The 18639-nt window shown below is 40.2% G+C and overlaps 1 protein-coding gene across 1 annotated transcript in view; it reads left to right on the top strand.

Annotated features, from left to right (window-relative positions):
• Positions 1–18075, top strand: part of PLEKHG7 (pleckstrin homology and RhoGEF domain containing G7) — a 43392-nt gene extending 25317 nt beyond the window's left edge. The window contains exons 9-15 of the mRNA XM_066365747.1: positions 4583–4757; positions 6249–6364; positions 6678–6771; positions 10098–10177; positions 12091–12244; positions 16574–16671; positions 17682–18075. Of these exons, the coding sequence (XP_066221844.1) occupies positions 4583–4757; positions 6249–6364; positions 6678–6771; positions 10098–10177; positions 12091–12244; positions 16574–16671; positions 17682–17789 (825 nt within the window). The 3' untranslated portion in view covers positions 17790–18075. The remainder of the gene's footprint in view (positions 1–4582; positions 4758–6248; positions 6365–6677; positions 6772–10097; positions 10178–12090; positions 12245–16573; positions 16672–17681) is intronic.
• Positions 18076–18639: the final 564 nt, after the last annotated feature.

Below are 18639 nucleotides of genomic sequence, written 5' to 3'. Positions count from 1 at the left end.
TGATTAAAATATAATTATAATATAACACAGTAATTGTAATATACAATAAATAATAATTATAAAGGTGACCAGTTCTTAGGCCCTTGCTACAGCCAGCCGCTGCATTGCATGCAGGTCATCTATGATCTCTTTGTCTACACAGTAACCCTATCGAACATGATGTGATCCCCATTTTTCAAGAGCTTAGGCGAAGTAGGCAACAAGCTGAAAGACACAACAGTTCTAGGCAGAGGCAGGATTTGATTCAGACTAGTCTGAAGCTGGCATTCGTTCTCCTACCATGTGCTAATATAAACAACGCTGTTGGAGAACTTAAATCTGTGTTGTGCCATGGGCTGCCTGGAACTGGGCTGTGAATGCACTGGGATGAATTTATCCTCCACACCACGTGGGGCTGAGCTTTCTACAATGTTTATACATATTGTTAGTGCATGTTTATGGGAGGATAAGCCTCCCTGCTCTTTCAGGGACAGTTAAAATGATCCAGATAAAGAGACTGGAACTTTATACCCAGTCTCTTTGTGGGGTTCTATTAACAATTGCTAAGAACTCTAGACACCTTGGACTGAGTGTTTGAACATGTGCCAGGCACTGTTCTGAGCACTTTGTATGGATTCTCTCATTAAAACCTCTCACCAAGCTGCTGAGGTAGTTACTCTTGTTAACCACATTTCACAGATGAAGTTTAAAGAGCTTAAGTAAATTTCCCAAATTTCCAAGCATGCTGGCTGCCCGGCTTAATGTTGCATCCCACAAAGACAGATTTATGAGGGCAGTGTTTTTATATGGGCCCCTGAATTCTATTCACTGTTACCATAAACATATTAAACATTTATTGTAAACAAAAGCATCCTCAGTTAATCTAGACCAATGATGTTCAACCCATGTGCCACAGCACATTTTTTAAAACATGCAATGCCCAACTTCTTAGTCACGGGAACGACCTCCTTTCCCTTAGATTGCCTGATAAAAAATAACAACAGCCAACATAACAACAACCATCCGGTGTGAATAAAATTATACCTCTTTTTTGTCAGATTGGCAAAAAATATATTTTTTGGTGTGCCACAGAATTTTAGTAATTAGTTTATGTGCATCATGTAATGAAAAAGGTTGAAAATCACTGATCTAGACCTATCCATAAAAAACCTTTTATGTTCATTTCTTTTGACAGAGACATTCTCCTTTTTTTTTTCCTAATGGATCTAAAAAAAAAAAAAAAAAAAAAAAGAAAAAGCCAATAGAGAGATGAAAGAACACTTCCATCTACTTTTAGAATTGTCAAATATCTTTTCTCTCTTCTGAGGCCTTTCTAAACACTAAAAGCTTCCAATAACCCTGCCTGGATCTCTGTCTCAATTATTTACCACTGGTGCTTCTTGCCTGCTTGATGTCTGGGGTAAATGGGGTGTTTTCACGTTTACTCTGGGCGCTGCTAGCAGCGGAGGAATTTTGTATGGCATGGAAATTTGGAGCAGTGGCCCACGGCTGTGTTTGGAGGAAATACCTAACTGCTTGTGAGACGTCAGCCTCTGGAGCACCCAGACACCTGCGCTGCAATGCTGCTACCAGTGAGTCAGCGTGGAAATCAGCCACCAAGATGACAGACCGAGGCTTCTTTCTATGTCTTTTTTCCACTCGTTACCACCCCTGGGCTTTCCACACCTGCAGCGCCCGCTTCCTTCTTCGTCCCTCCCAACATCAATGTGAATCCCAACTATTTTGACCCATATGAGAACTTGGAGGTAACCCAGCACCTTCCCCCAAGAGGACTGTGAAGTCGGGAAAAGGGAAGGTGGTCCCTCAGACCACGTGATGCCTGGCTCCATGAGCTCCGCCCACTGGGCCTTCCTGTGCTCCTGTTCATGGCCTGCCTGTGTGTGGGGAAGTGGGAAAGGCTGATTCCAGCAGAATGGCTGTGAGGAAGAGTCCTGGGTGTTTTCAGAAGAAGTACTTTGATCACGTTCCTGGGGGAGGTGAGTGAAACCCCTAAGGACATGGTCAAGTTATGAAAGATAAATGCGGATTGCTAAGCATGAGGCCAGGAGTTGGAAAAGGGAAGAGTGAGGAAAAGCTCTCTCTTTTCGAAGAAGAAAATGACACCATCAAAATGGGGTGCAGTGGGCTGTGTATTTGACCCCCCTACCCCCACAACCCACAATCTTCAGTAAAGCAAATACACTTATAAAACATTTGGCATGAGCAGTATTAGAGTGGAAACCAGCAGAGAAAACTAATCAAGAATCTAAGTTTGGCATCAGTTGGCCCATGCTGTTCAGAGAAGAAAGTGTGTGAGCAGAAGTCCAGGGGCCAGAAGAAGCCATTAAAATCTTGGTCTCTCAAAGAGTGTGTAAATATCTAAGTGATGGCTTTGGATTTGGGAGTTTGGGCCAGTTGTGTACCTAGATCTCCAAACTGCGAGGGCTGACACCTAGGCATAAAGATGTTTGAAGCTCTCTTTGGGGGAATCCAAGGGAGCCTTCCACAGTGTACACCTGAGGCTGGCCATGAAGAGTGCGCGTCACAAGGCAGAGGTGATAGCCTGGGCCTGGACTGAGCAGGAAAGTCAGAGAAGAAGGTGATAGCCTGCAGCAAGAAAAATGTTTAGTGTAAGGGCAGGACCCCGTCAGCACTAAACTCAGGTGCAAGCTGGTGGGAGAAGAGAAGAGGAAGAAGACACCCCCTCATAGTACCTTTTGATGAACCTGTGTGCCTAGTGGCCAGAGACCTGACTCCATGCATTCTGTGTCACCTGCACACAAGCGGGGGCTCCTCAGGTTCAAGACCGCATCATAGTCAAAGAAGCAGACCAACAGATGAAACAAATTGATGAGCGATACTCACGTTTACTTGTGTTTCTCAAGTACCATTTATAGCAGGGGTCCCCAAACTTTTTACACAGGGGGCCAGTTCACTGTCCCTCAGACCACTAGAGGGCCGGACTATAAAAAAACTATGAACAAATCCCTATGCACACTGCACATATTTTATTTTAAAGTAAAAAAACAAAACGGGAACAAATACAATATTTAAAATAAAGAACAAGTAAATTTAAATCAACAAACTGACCAGTATTTCAATGGGAACTATGCTCCTCTCACTGACCACCAATGAAAAAGGTGCCCCTTCCGAAAGTGCAGTGGGGGCCAGATGAATGGCCTCAGGGGGCCGCATGCGGCCCACGGGCTGTAGTTTGGGGACCCCTGAATTATAGAAATCCAGTGTGTGACCCACAGCAGTACATCCTACAATTCCTCTTTCTCTTTCCCTGGTGCTTTGCATCCCCTGCAGCTGCCTTGTTGTCAAACCCTTTCTATTGAAAATCACCTGTCTCTTTATCCCTTCCCTCTCCCTCTCTTCTCTGTAGCACGGAGCTCAATTTAGTCTCTTTGATTTCCATTTCCATTTTCTTATACTACCCTCATTCCCTCCAAGAAAGGAGAGTCAAGGAACTGATTCCACAAGAAAAAATTCTTCCGTTTCCCTCCATGTGTTATTCATAATTCTCCAAGCTGTGCCCCACAATGAGGATGGGAATAGAGCTGGCAAAACAGGAACTGTCCTGCCAGGGCCAGGGAGAAGGAGAAGCCAAGGGGCCAACCAAACTCTTATGTGAGAAGGGGAAATGGAGCTGAAACACATATATTAATACATCTTATCAACGCCACTGAAGGAACATGTGTTCTTTAAGAAATTTAGGAAATTTTAAGCTTTTTTTGTTCCCCTACAACTTGACAAATTTCCCCATTGGGAGGATTGAGAGGTGATGCTATGGGTCAGTGGTTTTCAACCTTTTTAAACTTGGGGACTAGTGACCTAGCTGGCCAGAAACTACAACATGAACAAATACAGTTTCATTTTACCATGCATAACACTGCGACATGATACAAGCTGGTGCTTGGTTTCTGAACTCCACATGTACGATGAATTGACCACTACACAAGTTTGTCTGAATGCTTTTTGTCTATTGCACATGATTTGTAAATTCTCTTCACAGTACAAATGGTTGTTCAAATGATCTGACAGGTTCGAAAGATAATCTAAGACAATCTGAATAGCATTTTCATTGATGATATAGGCTGATAAGCCACAATCACCCTGATTATAAGTGAATTCAACTCAGATCAATGGGTCTATAATCTTCATACTACATCGGGGTGGTTAACTCTTCCATGGACCAGCATGGAATTTCTGGCAGACTGACACCAGTCCATGGACCAATGGTTGAACCACTGTTTTACATGATGCTGAGTGCTGCATTCAGCACCACTACTGGGGAGACAAGACAGCCAAAGAAGGATTCTCTCCTCTTTAATTGGAAAGTGGCAATGTTGGTCAGTAATATTCCATAATACCTTTTAACCATATCTGAGAACTCCATTTCAGACCCTGAATTTGATGGATTCTTTAATATAGAATGTTCAAAAGCCAAGTCTAGTCTGTGACTTATAAACTCCCCCAGCAAGCTCCCAGTTGCATCATGTCATCACTCAGTAAAATCTCTAAGAGTTTCTCATGTCCAGGCTTCTCAGGGCCTCGATAGAAGTGGCGTTCTGAGCATGTCTGTGCTTGCCTTCCCCAGTGGTGTGAGCAAAATGAACAGTGCCGACGGCTTCACCTGCCTGAGCTGCTGGTGGCCCCGCTACACAGGCTGACTCGATACCCCTTGTTGCTGAAGAACATCTGGAAAAGGAGTACAGACTCCACTGAGAAAATAATGATCTATTCCATCAAGGAAAAGGTGGAAAAGTCAATCAGTAAGTCCCTGAGATAAGTGGCCCAGACCTCCAATGGAAGCTTAATCAGAGTTTGGGGTTGGAAGGGGAGGATTTGGCCCCTGGAAATAATCTGGGATTCATCCTAGAAGGTAGTTCCATTGACTTGAGGTCATGGCTTTGGGAAATCAACACACACAGAACAATGGGCTCCAGTCACATCCTGGTGAGCATAATGAGAACTCGAGCAGCAAGTTTATGCAGGACGTGGCTGTCTCCAAGGCTTTCACATGTGAGTTCAGGCAGGAAAAGTTCTACGTCCCAGATGATTGAAGGCTTTGTTTTTAACATCCATACTGAGCCCAAACACAAAGCAAATGGGAATAAACACCATGGAAGGCCCTTCCGGAGGATTAAATTACCATTCATTATTTTTTAGGTCACTGACATTCAGGGTCAATCTAAAAATAATGCCCACTATAATCTTTAGAACTGAAATTTGGGAATGGGAACAGAACAAGCCCTGTGGTGACTTAAGTTTATTTGGGTAGCCCTGTATAATTAAATTCAAATAAGTCCATGATATGCCCATAAACCAAGATTTCCTGGGAGCGTCAAAAGGGAGCAATGCAAATTTATGATCATCAGCTGTATAGAAATGACATATTCTTTTTCTTCAACTTTAAATGTAAAATGACCATTCAGTGGAAGTATTTTTTCCCTTTTTAATTTTGTTATTCAAATTCTCAAATGGCCCAAGGAACTAGAATTAAGCTTATCAAGTGAGTAAGACAAAAATTTAATTAAAAGTACTTTCTAAAACTTTTAAAGTATTTTTGGAGATTATTACTTATCTTGATAATTTCATTAAGAAGATCATAGCATCTCTTCTGAGGATTTCTCAATAAAATATGAATTTTGATTGTTGGAGGGAGAGATCCCTGTGACTATGAGCATAAACATAGTGAATTCTCAAGGATTCCCTCAACCATGTGATCCTACAGGCCTGTGATTTGCCTTCTGTCTCCCCTAATATCATATCAAAACCTTGATAACAATATTATTAGAAAATGTTGGAAAATTAATACAAATCTTCAAAAGAAAAAATAAGATTTTACAAAAGAAATGATCCTTATCATGAAGTAAATGTGTGTTTTATAATTAGGACAAAAAATATGTTTATCTTTGTTAGTCTGATTATTTTTTTCTTCCTCTAATTACAAGCTATGTAAATGAGCAAGGGAAGAGAAAACTTACCAAGGACTTTATTTGTATTATTTAGATAAAAATGCATCACACATTTTCCACTTACTGAATTAAATTATTTCAGCTTCATTTATCTCTGCAAGAGGTTGATTTCAAATTAATGAGTTTTCTGAGACATTTAAACTGCAAATAATATGTTAAATGGACTTAAGATGTGGTTTGGTTCTAGCGGCAAAATCTCCAAATGATTACTGTACATCTTGGTTAAAATTTATGCTGTAATGTCACATGAATTTAAAAAGATATTGACTATGTCTTGTCTTTCAGGGGATCTTGAAGGAAAAGTGAAATGGCTTGACAATTTCCAAAAATGTCGATATCTACAAGAGATTATAGTGTGGCCTCCACTTTGGGATAGAGATAAAAGGTTTTTCATTCCAGAGGTACAAAAAGGATCCATTAGGACTTAAGTTTGGCGTTCTGGTGGAAATATACTAGTCTTACAAAGTCCCCAGCTGTACATTTGAGTGTTAAATCTAGTTTCATGAGCAAGGAGTACAGCCTCCATCCACCGGAATTGTAAGTGTCGTCATGCCCTTCTGAGAGATTTTCTTGTTCTTTCCTATTCCCATGTCCATCTACTGGCGTTTCTAAATGTCCTGAACTTTATAGACAGCGTGCATTGCCCCAGCTCCCAGAACATGTCCTTTTCCAACAACTAACACTTCTTTTTTATTTTCTTCCTTGTTTTGTAAGTGCCTGAAACACATTTTTAAAGAACGCATGGCAGAAAACATCCTGTCTCCAACCAACAGACACCTTCTCTATGAAGGAAAATTAACCCTTGCAGGTAAATAATTTTTTCCTTTAAAAACCCAACATCTTTGCTACCATGTAACATGTCCAATTGTTGCTAATTGAAGGGTGTGAAGAACTGTGTTTGCTATGGCCAAGGCCATGGAAGCTATGAGTCAAAGAATATGCTATAGAATTTCATGGGTACAGGATTGATCAAAGACATCACAATGTAAATAGCTACGTCCCCTTCATTTTCTCTCTATAAAATGGGATAACTATATCTCTCGCCTAAGATTGATGTTAAAATAAAATCACATACATAAAGAGCTTAATTCAGGGTCAGGGACATCATAAAACACTCCTCAGCAGTTATCATCATTTTACTCCTCCCATGAGCTGGGCGATTTTCCGATCAGTGGATCAGTGTTGATTGAGAACCTGTTATGTAACGTTTTATGCTTGGTAGGTATCACTGGAGGATATAAAGTCATCATTCTATTTAATCCTTTTCCTCTAGTTGGGATGCTCTGTACTAATGAGCAGAGCAGCAGGATACTTTCAGTAGAGAAGAGTGATGGGGAAGCTGGATGTTGGGCAAATGAGTTTGTAAAATCTGTATTTTCTAAGTTTGCTCACTTTTATTGTTAGAAATGGCTGCTGCCCAGGTGAATGGCACTGCCCAGTAAAACTACTGATTACCTTCCTGCTTGGGAAGGGGCTTTGTTATGCTAATGTGTGCTGGAGGTAGGGTTTCCCGCCAAAAAGTTTTAAGAAGAAGAAAGAAGAAGAAGGAAGCCATTTTTGCAGAGAAGAAAGCCAAGATGGCAGGGTGCTGAAGGGGAAGCCAGTTTGTGCAGAGATGAGGAGGGAGAAGATGTGCAGATGGGGAACCAGAAGTGACTAAGAATGGTGGGGGTCTTTGATTCTAGGAAAACCCAGATGTGTCAGTGGCTTTGGGAGCCCTGAATGGAAGTGTTTTCCCTCTGTGTGCTTCTCGCTGGGCGGCTGTGAGGCTAGAATAAAAGAATGGCCCACCATTTTTGGCTCTGTTGTTTCTTTACCATCTGTCCAAATCTAATGGGGACCTGCGTGTGCCTGGCTGTGATGGCCGTGACAACTGGACATACACTGGAGTACCCAGAAAAGGCATTATGTGGTCTGTGGGACCAGAGGTGGCCTTGGGTGGTTAGAGAGATGGAGGTCAGTAGAAGGACAGGAAGGAGGACCACTATAGATGGAGAAAAGTCTTGTAGGCAGTAGCCAGCTGCACGAATAGGCTGTGGTGGACTGGTTAGGAGAGTGAGTCATAGAGGCTGACTGCCAGGTCACTTCCTGGCTCTGCCTTTTCTGCCTGCATAACCTTGACCCGTTTACAGCAATCTCCTCCCTTTGTTGTGCAGATTAAATGAGCTAATGGATAGACAACCACCTGAAAAAAATGGTTGGCACAGAACCAGTGCTCAATAAGTATTAGGATCAGAAAGGGCTACCTGACCAAAGTAGAAGTTGTGTTCATTTCTTTATTCGTTTCTGAACAAAATCTCAATTGGGCATCTACTGTGTGAGAAGCCTTGTAGGATATGTGTTTGCCTATTTATGGTGGCATCAGATCTGGTGGGAAGTCACAGGCAATAACTCTTTATTTAATACACATTTGTTGAGAATCTGCTGTGTTTTAGCTCTGGATGTCAGGTTGGGACGTACCCCCTGCCTGGGAGCTGCCAGTCAGGGAAGGCACACAGGACCGGCATTTTATACCAAAGAGTTTTTCCATGCAGTTTTCTCCTTCCAGTGAGTCATACAGAGAAGTTACATGTAATCCTAAATTACAGGTGAGAAATATGAGGCTTGGGGAGGTTCTGTATCATGCTCAAGGTCACCTGGAGGTTCATGGCACAGTCAAGCCTCACCTGGTGGGCTTCCAGAATCACAGCACCTGCCTTGGAAGACAAACAGGGGGACCCAGCCAGGAAATTGTAGGCTTGAAAGCATGAGGAAATAGAAGTGAATCTTAAATATTTTATCTATTAATTTAACTTTAGCCACCTATTGTATTTTTTGCTTCATAAGACACACCCGACCATAAGACACACCTAGGGTTTTAAGGAGGAAAATAAGAAAAAAAATATTCTGAACCAAATGGTGTGTTAAAATATTTAATAAAATACCATATTTTTTACTCCATAAGATGCACAGGCATTTCCCCCTCCACTTTTGGGGGAAAAGAAGTGCGTCTTTTGGAGCAAAAAATATGGTAGTTTCTAGAGATAAAAGTATATAAAAAAGGACTTCTAGAATAATATAAATAAGTAAAATAATAGAAAAATAGAAAATGTTTACTTATTTTTAAAAATTATTTACTTTAAGTATCTATCACATTCCCCTCTGGACAGACTGTCTTTTCCTCTGGAATCACTTAAATTGAAATACACTGCTCACCAAAATTAGAGGATCAGGGAATGTGCAGACACTCCAGTACTTTCAGCCTTTTGTATAGCACATTTTCACCAATGAAATAAAAGTTGGTTTTGCATCTCATTTGCATAATCAAACAACTTTCTCTGACTTGTCATTTGCTTTTCTGATGTTCTTGTTTAATAAAAAAATATCAAATGCTTCTTCTTTTTATTGTTTCATATTCATTTTGAAATATGCCCTAATTTTTGTGAGCAGTATATTTCTTCTTCTAACTTCTAAGTGGTAAACTTAGAAGAGGGGACAGCTTATTCTAATATTGGATTTCTCTTCTGCCACTAGCCTCTTCCTAGAGAAAAGTAGAAAAGCCTAATTGCCTTAAGTTACTATCAAAAGTTATATCAAAATGTTTATAAATATAAAGCTACATGAAGGATATTTGAACACATATAGACACATTGGAAATGTTGTTGTCTTTTACAAAGAAATAATAGTTTTCATGAAAGCCACGTTGAGGTTAGGACTTTAACATATGAATTGGAATGGGGGGTACTTAGTCCACAGCAATGACAAAATGCCCTTTTTTGGGTAATGCAGATCTTTGCCAATGACCAACCAGATGAATCAAGAGGCAGAAATGCTATAGGTTCCACTAGGCTAGTCGATAGATGTGTCTTAGGCTTACCTGAGATGGTTAAAAACATCTTCCAAGTTATCTTAGATCCCCGTGAAATGCATCACAAATGCGATGTCTTTAAAGGAATGAGTCTGAGCTCACATCAAATCTCTGCTTAATGAAGGAATCAATCCACCAACAACGCAATCGGAGCGCCCTGGGCTGTCAGCCTGGTGCGCCAGGATGCCTGGCTGGGTTTGTTTTCTAAGGGGTTCTTTGGTTCAAAACACACAAAAATCTTTTGCTTACTATTTCCAGCCCCGATCTCACCTTCTTTCTTTCCTCAGAAAGTGCAAGATTCCTAGACGTGTATCTGTTTCTCTTTGACGATTTCCTCTTAGTTACAAAAACTAAGCGCAACAAAAAGGTAAAACACTGCAGTTACTAACTATGCCTGCTAAACAAGTTTAGAAATATTTCCAAATAAGTTATGTTAAAAATATAGAATGTTTTCCTACATCACATTGGGATTCACTCTCTAAAAAATGGGAACATTGCAAAATATTGGGGTTTTCAGTCAGATAGTTCCTAACTCAAAAATAACAACGACTGAAGCAAGTTATGTTTCTTAAGAGGGTCAAAGGATGTGTACATTTGTAGGGTAACCGGGTCTGTATATTTTTGGGGTAAGTCCCAGACCATAGGGCTTATTCCTGACCTGCCTGAACATTGAAAACCAAACTGCTTTTGTCCACTGTGGCCCTCTCTTCACCCAAATTGTCCATAGAGAGAGCTGTCAGTGTGGGGGCCTCCCTGAAACAACCCTGCCCTGCGCCAAGCTGCAAGCCATCATTTATTCTGATTGGAAAGCTCACGTCATTCCTGGGAAATAGTGGTTTGGCACCTGCGGGTGGGAGGGAGCCCTCAGGTGGGAGGGAGCCCTGAGCTCTCAGTGTCCACCCACAGTAAGAACCACAGAAGCCAAACGGACCAAATGTGTCAGCTGGGGGTAAAGCCTCATAATCTCATCCAAGAACAGGGTTTTTCCCCATTACTTAAGTATTAATGGCCACTACTTTTGTTGTTACTAATTAATCCATAGGCATCATGGTCCACTGAAGGCTTTCTGTCTAATCTCCCATTTCAGGGTCTGTACCCTGAATGGTGTGAGTGATATGACAGACGGACTGCCTCTGGGGCGCTCAGACACCTGCTGTTAGAGTGGGAGGAGCTGCCGTGATGTAAGCCATCAGAGACAGCTAATGTGTCTCACTCACCCACTTCTCTACCAGACGACCAGCCTTACATAGATGTAAGGCCATGAGACTAGGTATCTCAAATCTTCTAAGAGCCTAAGTGTCTAGATGGGATGTTGGTTAGCTGAGCTAAATAGTTTAAGGCTCTTTAAGTAATAAAAATAGACACCCATTGACCAACATATGAATAGTTGAATGGTAGTTGAGGAGGGAGTAGATATTGGAGAATATCAAGAATTGCTGTTTTGAAACTTAGATGGCCTTCTTTCTTAAGCTACCCAGAGAGGCATGTCTGAACAAGTCAAGCCCTGAAATATCCCCTTCAAAAACCTTGACACTAAGCTCAGCCTACCTTCCTATCAAATAAGGACTCAAATCTGAGTATATGAATGAGTGGCAGCCCATAATGACTGTAGTCTAGATGGGTAATATTCTGGTTTCCTGCTTCACAACCTGACTCCACAATAAGGAATATTATCTGCTTTAAATTCCTCTGTCTGATAAATCTGAAGAGTTTTATTAACTTTCTACATATTAAAACAACTACCTAGAGAAGACATTGGGTTTACTTATTTTTTTAGAAAAAAAAGTCATGTTTTAAATTCCTCTTTGTAATTTAATGAACAATATATGTTATACACATGACAATCTTTGACACTCTTTTTAAAAAATTCAGTATCTTATCTAGTCAAAGCAATTTTAATTCTTTACAAATTATAGAGCATGGAATCTACTTAGAGTTTACTGTTAGATCCCATGGAAAGAGTTGGCCAAAATGAAGCTCCCGTTCTCATTCCTCCCGCTCAGTACTGTAGAGAGATACTGGAAACGGAGAGCTTCCCATTGATCTGATGGTGTCAAAATGTTCCCCAGTTAGAGATGTCACACATGTTTTATTCAGCCCGTTAAACTTGGGCATTAGAAACATTATGCTTTAAATCATTATGTACTTTGGGGAAATGCCTTTCAAGATCCAGAAAGAGTAGAAGGCTGGATTCCAAGCAATTGTTTCTCAAAATCGATTTAGGGATGTGCACCAATACTTATTTCCTCCTTCCTTCATTATTTTCCTCTTTAATTTCAGAAAGTTGGAGGCTCGGACACAGGTGTAATGTGTCCATTACTTACTCCTGAGCTGCAAACAGTAATAAAAGAAGGTGGTTCTTGCACGGTGCTCGATCAGCCCATCCCACTCGATAGACTGGCAGTCAGAAGTCTCGACCCAGTCCCCATGTCAGGTATGTCCATCTTCCTCATTCAGTTTTTCTGTTTGCCACCACAGAGTTTTATATTGGCCTTTTTGGTAATGGCACGTAAATTGAGTTTAAGTCTTCATAGTAGAAAACACTGATTCCCTATGCAGCTAGACATCAGTCACTCTCCAAATTAGTTATAGAAAAAGTGTTGGGCTTGGTCTCCAGTGCTTGGATGACCAGCTCTGCCACTTGCTAGCCATGTGAACACAGGCAGGGTGTTTAAATCTTCTATGCCGCAGATTCCTCTTGGTTAAATAGGGGTAATAATGGCTACAATACTGCGTTGTCATGAGAATTAAATGAAATAATGCCTGTAAGACACTCAGTGAATAATAGCTGTTTTTTGTATTTGCTAGTATTTTATCATTATTAGGTATTATTGCTATTGATAATCACTGGTCCACCACAACACACTATGCAAGCCTAAGATAGTCTTTACAATAGCAATATAGAAATAAATATGCCAGACATAATATGTACACATATACGTGTATGTAAGAATATGCTACGAAAAATGCAGAGTTAGGGCAAACAATTAGAGACAGAGAGGCACCATAGGACAAAGCCTCTGAGTGGATGAGAGTCCAGGGGTCTCTCTGACCAGAACTGGAAACAGTGCGTGCTGGAAACAGCAAAACAGCAGGATAAGATTCAGCAACAGAAAATGTTTAGGCTCTCAGAACAGAGATTAGGGGTCAGCAAGTTGCTTGTCCTTTACTTCACCCCCTGAGAACTTCTGTCTGCTTCCTAGAATTATTTGTACTGGCTAATAAATATCTGAGTAAAGCTGGGGACAGGGCTTCAGTCCTTTGGTCTGCTGACTGGGACTGTTGCCTCCCCTCAGCCCCTCAGAGCATTTCATCTGGTCTCTGAGTAGTTCATTGTCACTGCAACAAGTGGTGTCCCATGTGAGGATTGGGAACCAAATGTAAGGTTTGCTACTTTGAGTGCTTCATCATTGCTGTGACATATATATAGGTCAGAAATATATATATATAATATATATATATTATTCATTTCAAGCATTTTCTAAGAGTCTATTGAGAACCAGACACTCTGTGGGTGCCCTGAAGTTTAATAATAAACAGCCCTTTTTCTTGGGGTGCTATAAGAACAATGAGAGACCAGTTAAACCCTGTCAGGAAAGCCCTGGCATTCAAGAGACTTAAAGGACATTTCAGTCTCTTCGGTGCTGGGTAGTGTTCAGGAGAAAGCAGACGGTTGTTCTGCCTTGGGTATGGGTCCGTAGGAGACCAGCTGGAGCTGGCAGGAGGGGATTGTCTTTCTGTCCCAAGGGAGGAGCAGAAAAAGAGGGAGCACTACCCATACCCCTCAATTCCCATGCCAGTGGCCAAGCCCAGAGCATCAGTGAGTAGCATAGGAGGATCAAACATACAGAGCAACATTACATAGTGAATGAATGAACAAATTAGTAATAATAATAGTGAACATTTACATTATTATGGTATATAACCAAGTTATATATTTAAATGATTTACATATGTTAATGTGTGAATGGTTATAGACTCTTTTCCCTACTAAGAGGAATCCTGCATCCAGAACCAGAGCCTTCCGTCTCTTCTATTCTTTCTATTGCGCTAAGATTTGCTGACAGTGACCTGGCAGGGCCTAAGGTCTCTTATATCTGATTCTGCTGGGACCAAACAGCATATATACAGGCCAAAGTCTGCTCAAGCCAGAGAGCACGCCTGAAAAGGGGCATGTCAGGGGAGCAAACCTTTGCCAGTGGGTGCATCCCCCAGCCCCCCACCTGACGTGAGCCTCCTCCCTGCTCAGCGCAGTATAGAAGGCAGTATGTCAGCCCCAGAAATCACTCCTTTTGTTTGCTTAGTTACTTTTTCATGGGGGAAGATGTCATATCAGAGCTCATCCTAGGCCTTGAATTTTTCCCTCACTACAGTGGCCATAGTTAGAAGATGGCATGGTAAATGGCTGAGGGAGAAGCTGCCTGAGCCCTGTGGGGGAGCGAAAAGGGATCAGCTTAGTCCTGGGGCTTTGAGAACGGACTTACAGGAAGCCTGACATCCCTGTATTACCTTGGGGAAGTGTATATTTTTTCTCCTCTATTTCTTTTCCTTTTCCTTTCTTTCTTCTTTAAAATAAGAACAATACCTTTTGAAAGCTATTCTTCTGCCATTTTTTTTGTTAGTTTTTGATTTGTCACTACCATCTTTGATTCTGTTTTTTTTTTATATTTTCCTCATTTCTCTGGTCTTTTGAGTGTTCAGAGACAGTGCATGGGGCAGAATAGCAGTGGAGTGAGAAACAGTAAAGGGTGAAGAGACTGAGCTTTGGAGTGACAGAGACCTGGTTTCAAACCCTGGCTCTTTCACCTACTGTGTGACCTTGGAAGAGTTTATCTAAATTTGTTTCCTCATTTGTAAGTGGGAATTGGCTGACCTATCTGATATGGTTGCTGTGTGGTTTAAATCAGTGGTCCCCAACCTTTTTTGGGCCACAGACCGGTTTAATGTCAGAAAATAGTTTCACAGCCTGGTGGGACCCACCCTTTAGGGTGGGACAGATAAATGTTATCATGTGACCAAGACAAGCATCAAGAGTGAGACTTAGATGAATGTAACAAAGGGAATCTGGTCATTTAAAAAAAAAATAAAACATCTTTCAGACTTAAATATAAATAAAATGGAAATAATGTAAGTTATTTATTCTTTCTCTGAGGACCCATACCAAATGGCCCACGGACCAGTACCGGTCCGCGGCCAGGGGGTTGAAGACCACTGGTTTAAATGACACAAACAGATAAAAAACAAAACAAACAAAAAAACAAAAGACAGCACCGTGCCCAGTACAAAGTAAGTGCTTAATAAAAGGTTTCAATTATTGTACTCATTATCATTATTTACTGTATTAGAATGTCAGGGGAAAAGAGAGCTATTCCTGACTACATCTTATCTTCTTATTTTATTTTACAAGCCTAACCATACCAGGTCCTTTTGCTTATAAAGCCCCTTGTACCCATATTGCAAACCAAACAAATGAGGGACACTTTCAGTAACTGAGAACTACAGTTACAATTTTTGAGGACAGTGGATTCCAAAAGCGAGCCAAGAAAAACAACCTAATCATTCAAGCCTCACTTGCTACAGAGAACTTATAAGGAGAAAAATCAGGGAGTAAAACAAACACAGCCAAATCTTGTTTTCCAGAAAGTCATTTTAATAGGTTTAAGTCCTCTCACCTCAGAAACACTGGACAGAATTTCATGACCTTAACAGACTTTGTTGTGACAGGATTGAGGAATTATGAGGTTTAGACTGTAATGATTTGTGATAGTGGAATAGTTCTAGCAGCTGAGAAAATAAGTCTTGCATTGGCTTCCATTCTGAAGTGAGACCCACCCTGCTTCAATGAGTCTGAGTTAAACCCACAAACGCCAATGAATAGGAAGAATGATGGCGGACAAGCATCAGCTTCCTGATCAGCCAGGGAAAGAGTGCTCTTCTAGAACCTTTCCCACATACTTCACATGACCAGAATACACCCTGGTTTGATTTTTTGGTTTCTTTCTAAACATTAATCAACTTTAGAAAGGATGTATAGGTCGTGGAATTTTTTTTCTCTGTTGTATTAATAATTCAAGGAAGAAGCTTTTAAGAGTTCCTGCTATATAAAAAGAAGGAGTCTGTTCTTTCACTATCTCCTGTCGTTTTTTTAAGAGACCAGCTAGGAAATGACAGAACAGACTGTTCCTCTTGCCAACACAGAAAGTATGCCAACCTTCATTTCCTCTTTTTTGTTTTGCATTTCACATACTTTGAAGAATGTTCCATTTTATTTGATTCTTCTTTTTATTTATTTGCTTTTGTATGCTGTTTGGTTTTATGTTTTTGCCACATCTTGTTTTGTTTATAATTCTTTTTTTGGCATGGCTCCCTTTAAATACAAAAATAAATAAAACATTTTGAAAAGGAGTGGTGGGGGTCTAAAAAGAAACAGTAATTCCATGGTTTTCCATATTCTGATTATGTGTATTTTACACACGCAAAATCCGCCTAACATGTTAAGCTTCTTCCTTGAGGAGGAGTCCGTTTACCATCACAAGCCCCAGAAGTCGTTAATTAAGGAAGAAAGGGTTTTCATATTTACGTGGGCTCTATGTGGACACAGCAGTGGAGACTTGGTGTTGAACTCAGACTTCGTTTTGTAATCTACATAAAAGTCCCACCGTCATTAAAAAACAAAGAACTCTAGGCTCTTGGAGAAGAACTGAGACACTTTGGATTTGATATTCAATGATTTGACATTTTGTCTCTGTAATCTTTTTTCTAGTCTTTGGACTGAGAAATGCCTTCCTTATTCAACACGAAAACCGGTATCGACAGTGTATAGCAGCATTCTTATTACAAGCCCCAACGGAACACATCAAAGTACGTGTTTCAATTTTGTTGATTTTGATCCTTCTAACTTGACATTAGGAAAAATCCCACCCCGTTTCTTAAGTAAAGATGAATGGAAAGGTTTGTGGACTTCCTTCACGTGCTTTGAGAAGGGCAGCTGTTGGGAGGTGGGGAGGGATATGGATGCTAGTGTGTATCAGAAACCTCAAGGTGGCAGCATCCCACACTCAAGAGTTGACACAGCCTCCCTCACTTTCTCCTGCGCCAGAAGCTCCAGCACAAATTCTGAGCTCTAGCTTCTGTATGAAGTGTGGGAAGGACTGCTTTGGATTGCCTGATTGGCTTTTAAAATCCTCCAATCAATTTCCAAAGTCCCAGTAAGCAAATAATGTTAACTTAGGTGAGGGTCCTGCAGTATTGAATCATGTCAAGTCTCCTCTCAACCTTTGAAAACATGTCCGTTTTTACAGCGACGGAGTTGAAACCAGCTGCCTGACTCTGGTTTCTCCATCTTAGTTAGAAGTTTCCAGTTTTGCCTTTCTTCTGGTCAGCTTCCATCCTAGCAACAGGGTGACCAGACAATAAATACAATATTGTATTCTTCTTAAGGACTCAGTTTCCTAGGTCATCTCTCTCAGTTTGTTTTTCAAATTACACCATTAAGAATTTATTTCCACACAAAACAGAAATTCAATGTTCAAACTATTTATATGCTAATTAGTCATCATTGATTATTATGGTCCCTTGAGTACTCATGACTATCCCACTCTCATAGAATACTCATTTAATCCATTTGCATTTTTATACAGAGATATTGATGATGTATTAGATGTAAGAAAGTGGAAACCATATGCAAATGTTTCATTAGTCCTCAGTTTTAAAGAGCAAGTCCATAAATCCAAAGGAAAATAGGAATCCAAGTGTGGAAAATTATCAGGTTAACATTCTTCTGTCTCTCTCCACTTATATGTGTGTATATGTATGTATGTATATATATATGTGTGTGTATACATATATGTATTTGTGTGATTCTTTTTCAGAAAACATGGATGACACAAATAACAGCAGCAATCTCTTGCTTCACCAGGAGTCAGAAAACCAAGAAAATACCTTTATTCACATCACCTGGAGAATCCTCTGAAATTTAGGGACCCAAAAATAAAACAACCTTTTTAGAAATGTGGGATTAAGGTATTATTTCAAACTCTTCTGTTAAAACTTAGTGTTGAGCTAGAAGGAAATGTGCCTTTTAAAGGAGTTCCCAAATTTGAGAATTTAAGCTAAGAACATCTTCAGTACAGTGATGACTGCAACAAATTTGAACTCTGAGGAATTTCTTATCAAGTGTATACTGATATCCAAACTCCCTTAAAATGTTTTGGTCAGCCTTACAAGAGGTGCAAGTGACGTATGGTGCTGTTATAATTTGTCAAGGGTGAGGAAAAGGACGTTTGTGTCCAGTATAAATTCTAGTGTCTTACTTTGTGTATGTCTGTAATGCAAACAACTTTCCTACATGACTTGTAAATCAGTCTTCCTGCTTTCTAGTCCTACCTTATGCACAGTGGTAATTCTTTTGATACAAAGCCTGATTGCTCTTTCAATATCGTAGCAATAAATAAGGTCTACATTTTAATAGCAGTTTTTAAATTCCTGTTCTCCAAAAGTTTACTTGTCTCAGATATACTTCATAATACTCTAACTTGGAGATATAAAACCCCCAAAACTAAATTCCATTTTTACAAAAGAAAAAGCAAATATCTGTTCCAGTTTCGCAAGTTAACACTTTTACACGATAACTTTTCTTAGGAATAGGAAAATATCTTTCTCTAAACCTCACTTTTTGAAGAATAATGGAGTTTTTCCTAAAAGTATTTTCTGATTTTGAGCAGAAGGGGGTTGTATATGTTTTATCACAGTACAGCCACTTAATTTTACAGGACTTGAAATTTCATTAGAATTTTTATTAAGAAAGGCCACTTAAATTATTATACTGTA

The sequence above is a fragment of the Saccopteryx leptura genome, chromosome 2, assembly GCF_036850995.1.
Source record: "Saccopteryx leptura isolate mSacLep1 chromosome 2, mSacLep1_pri_phased_curated, whole genome shotgun sequence".
Taxonomy (NCBI): Eukaryota; Metazoa; Chordata; class Mammalia; order Chiroptera; family Emballonuridae; genus Saccopteryx; species Saccopteryx leptura.
This window is presented reverse-complemented; position numbering and strand designations above follow the sequence as displayed.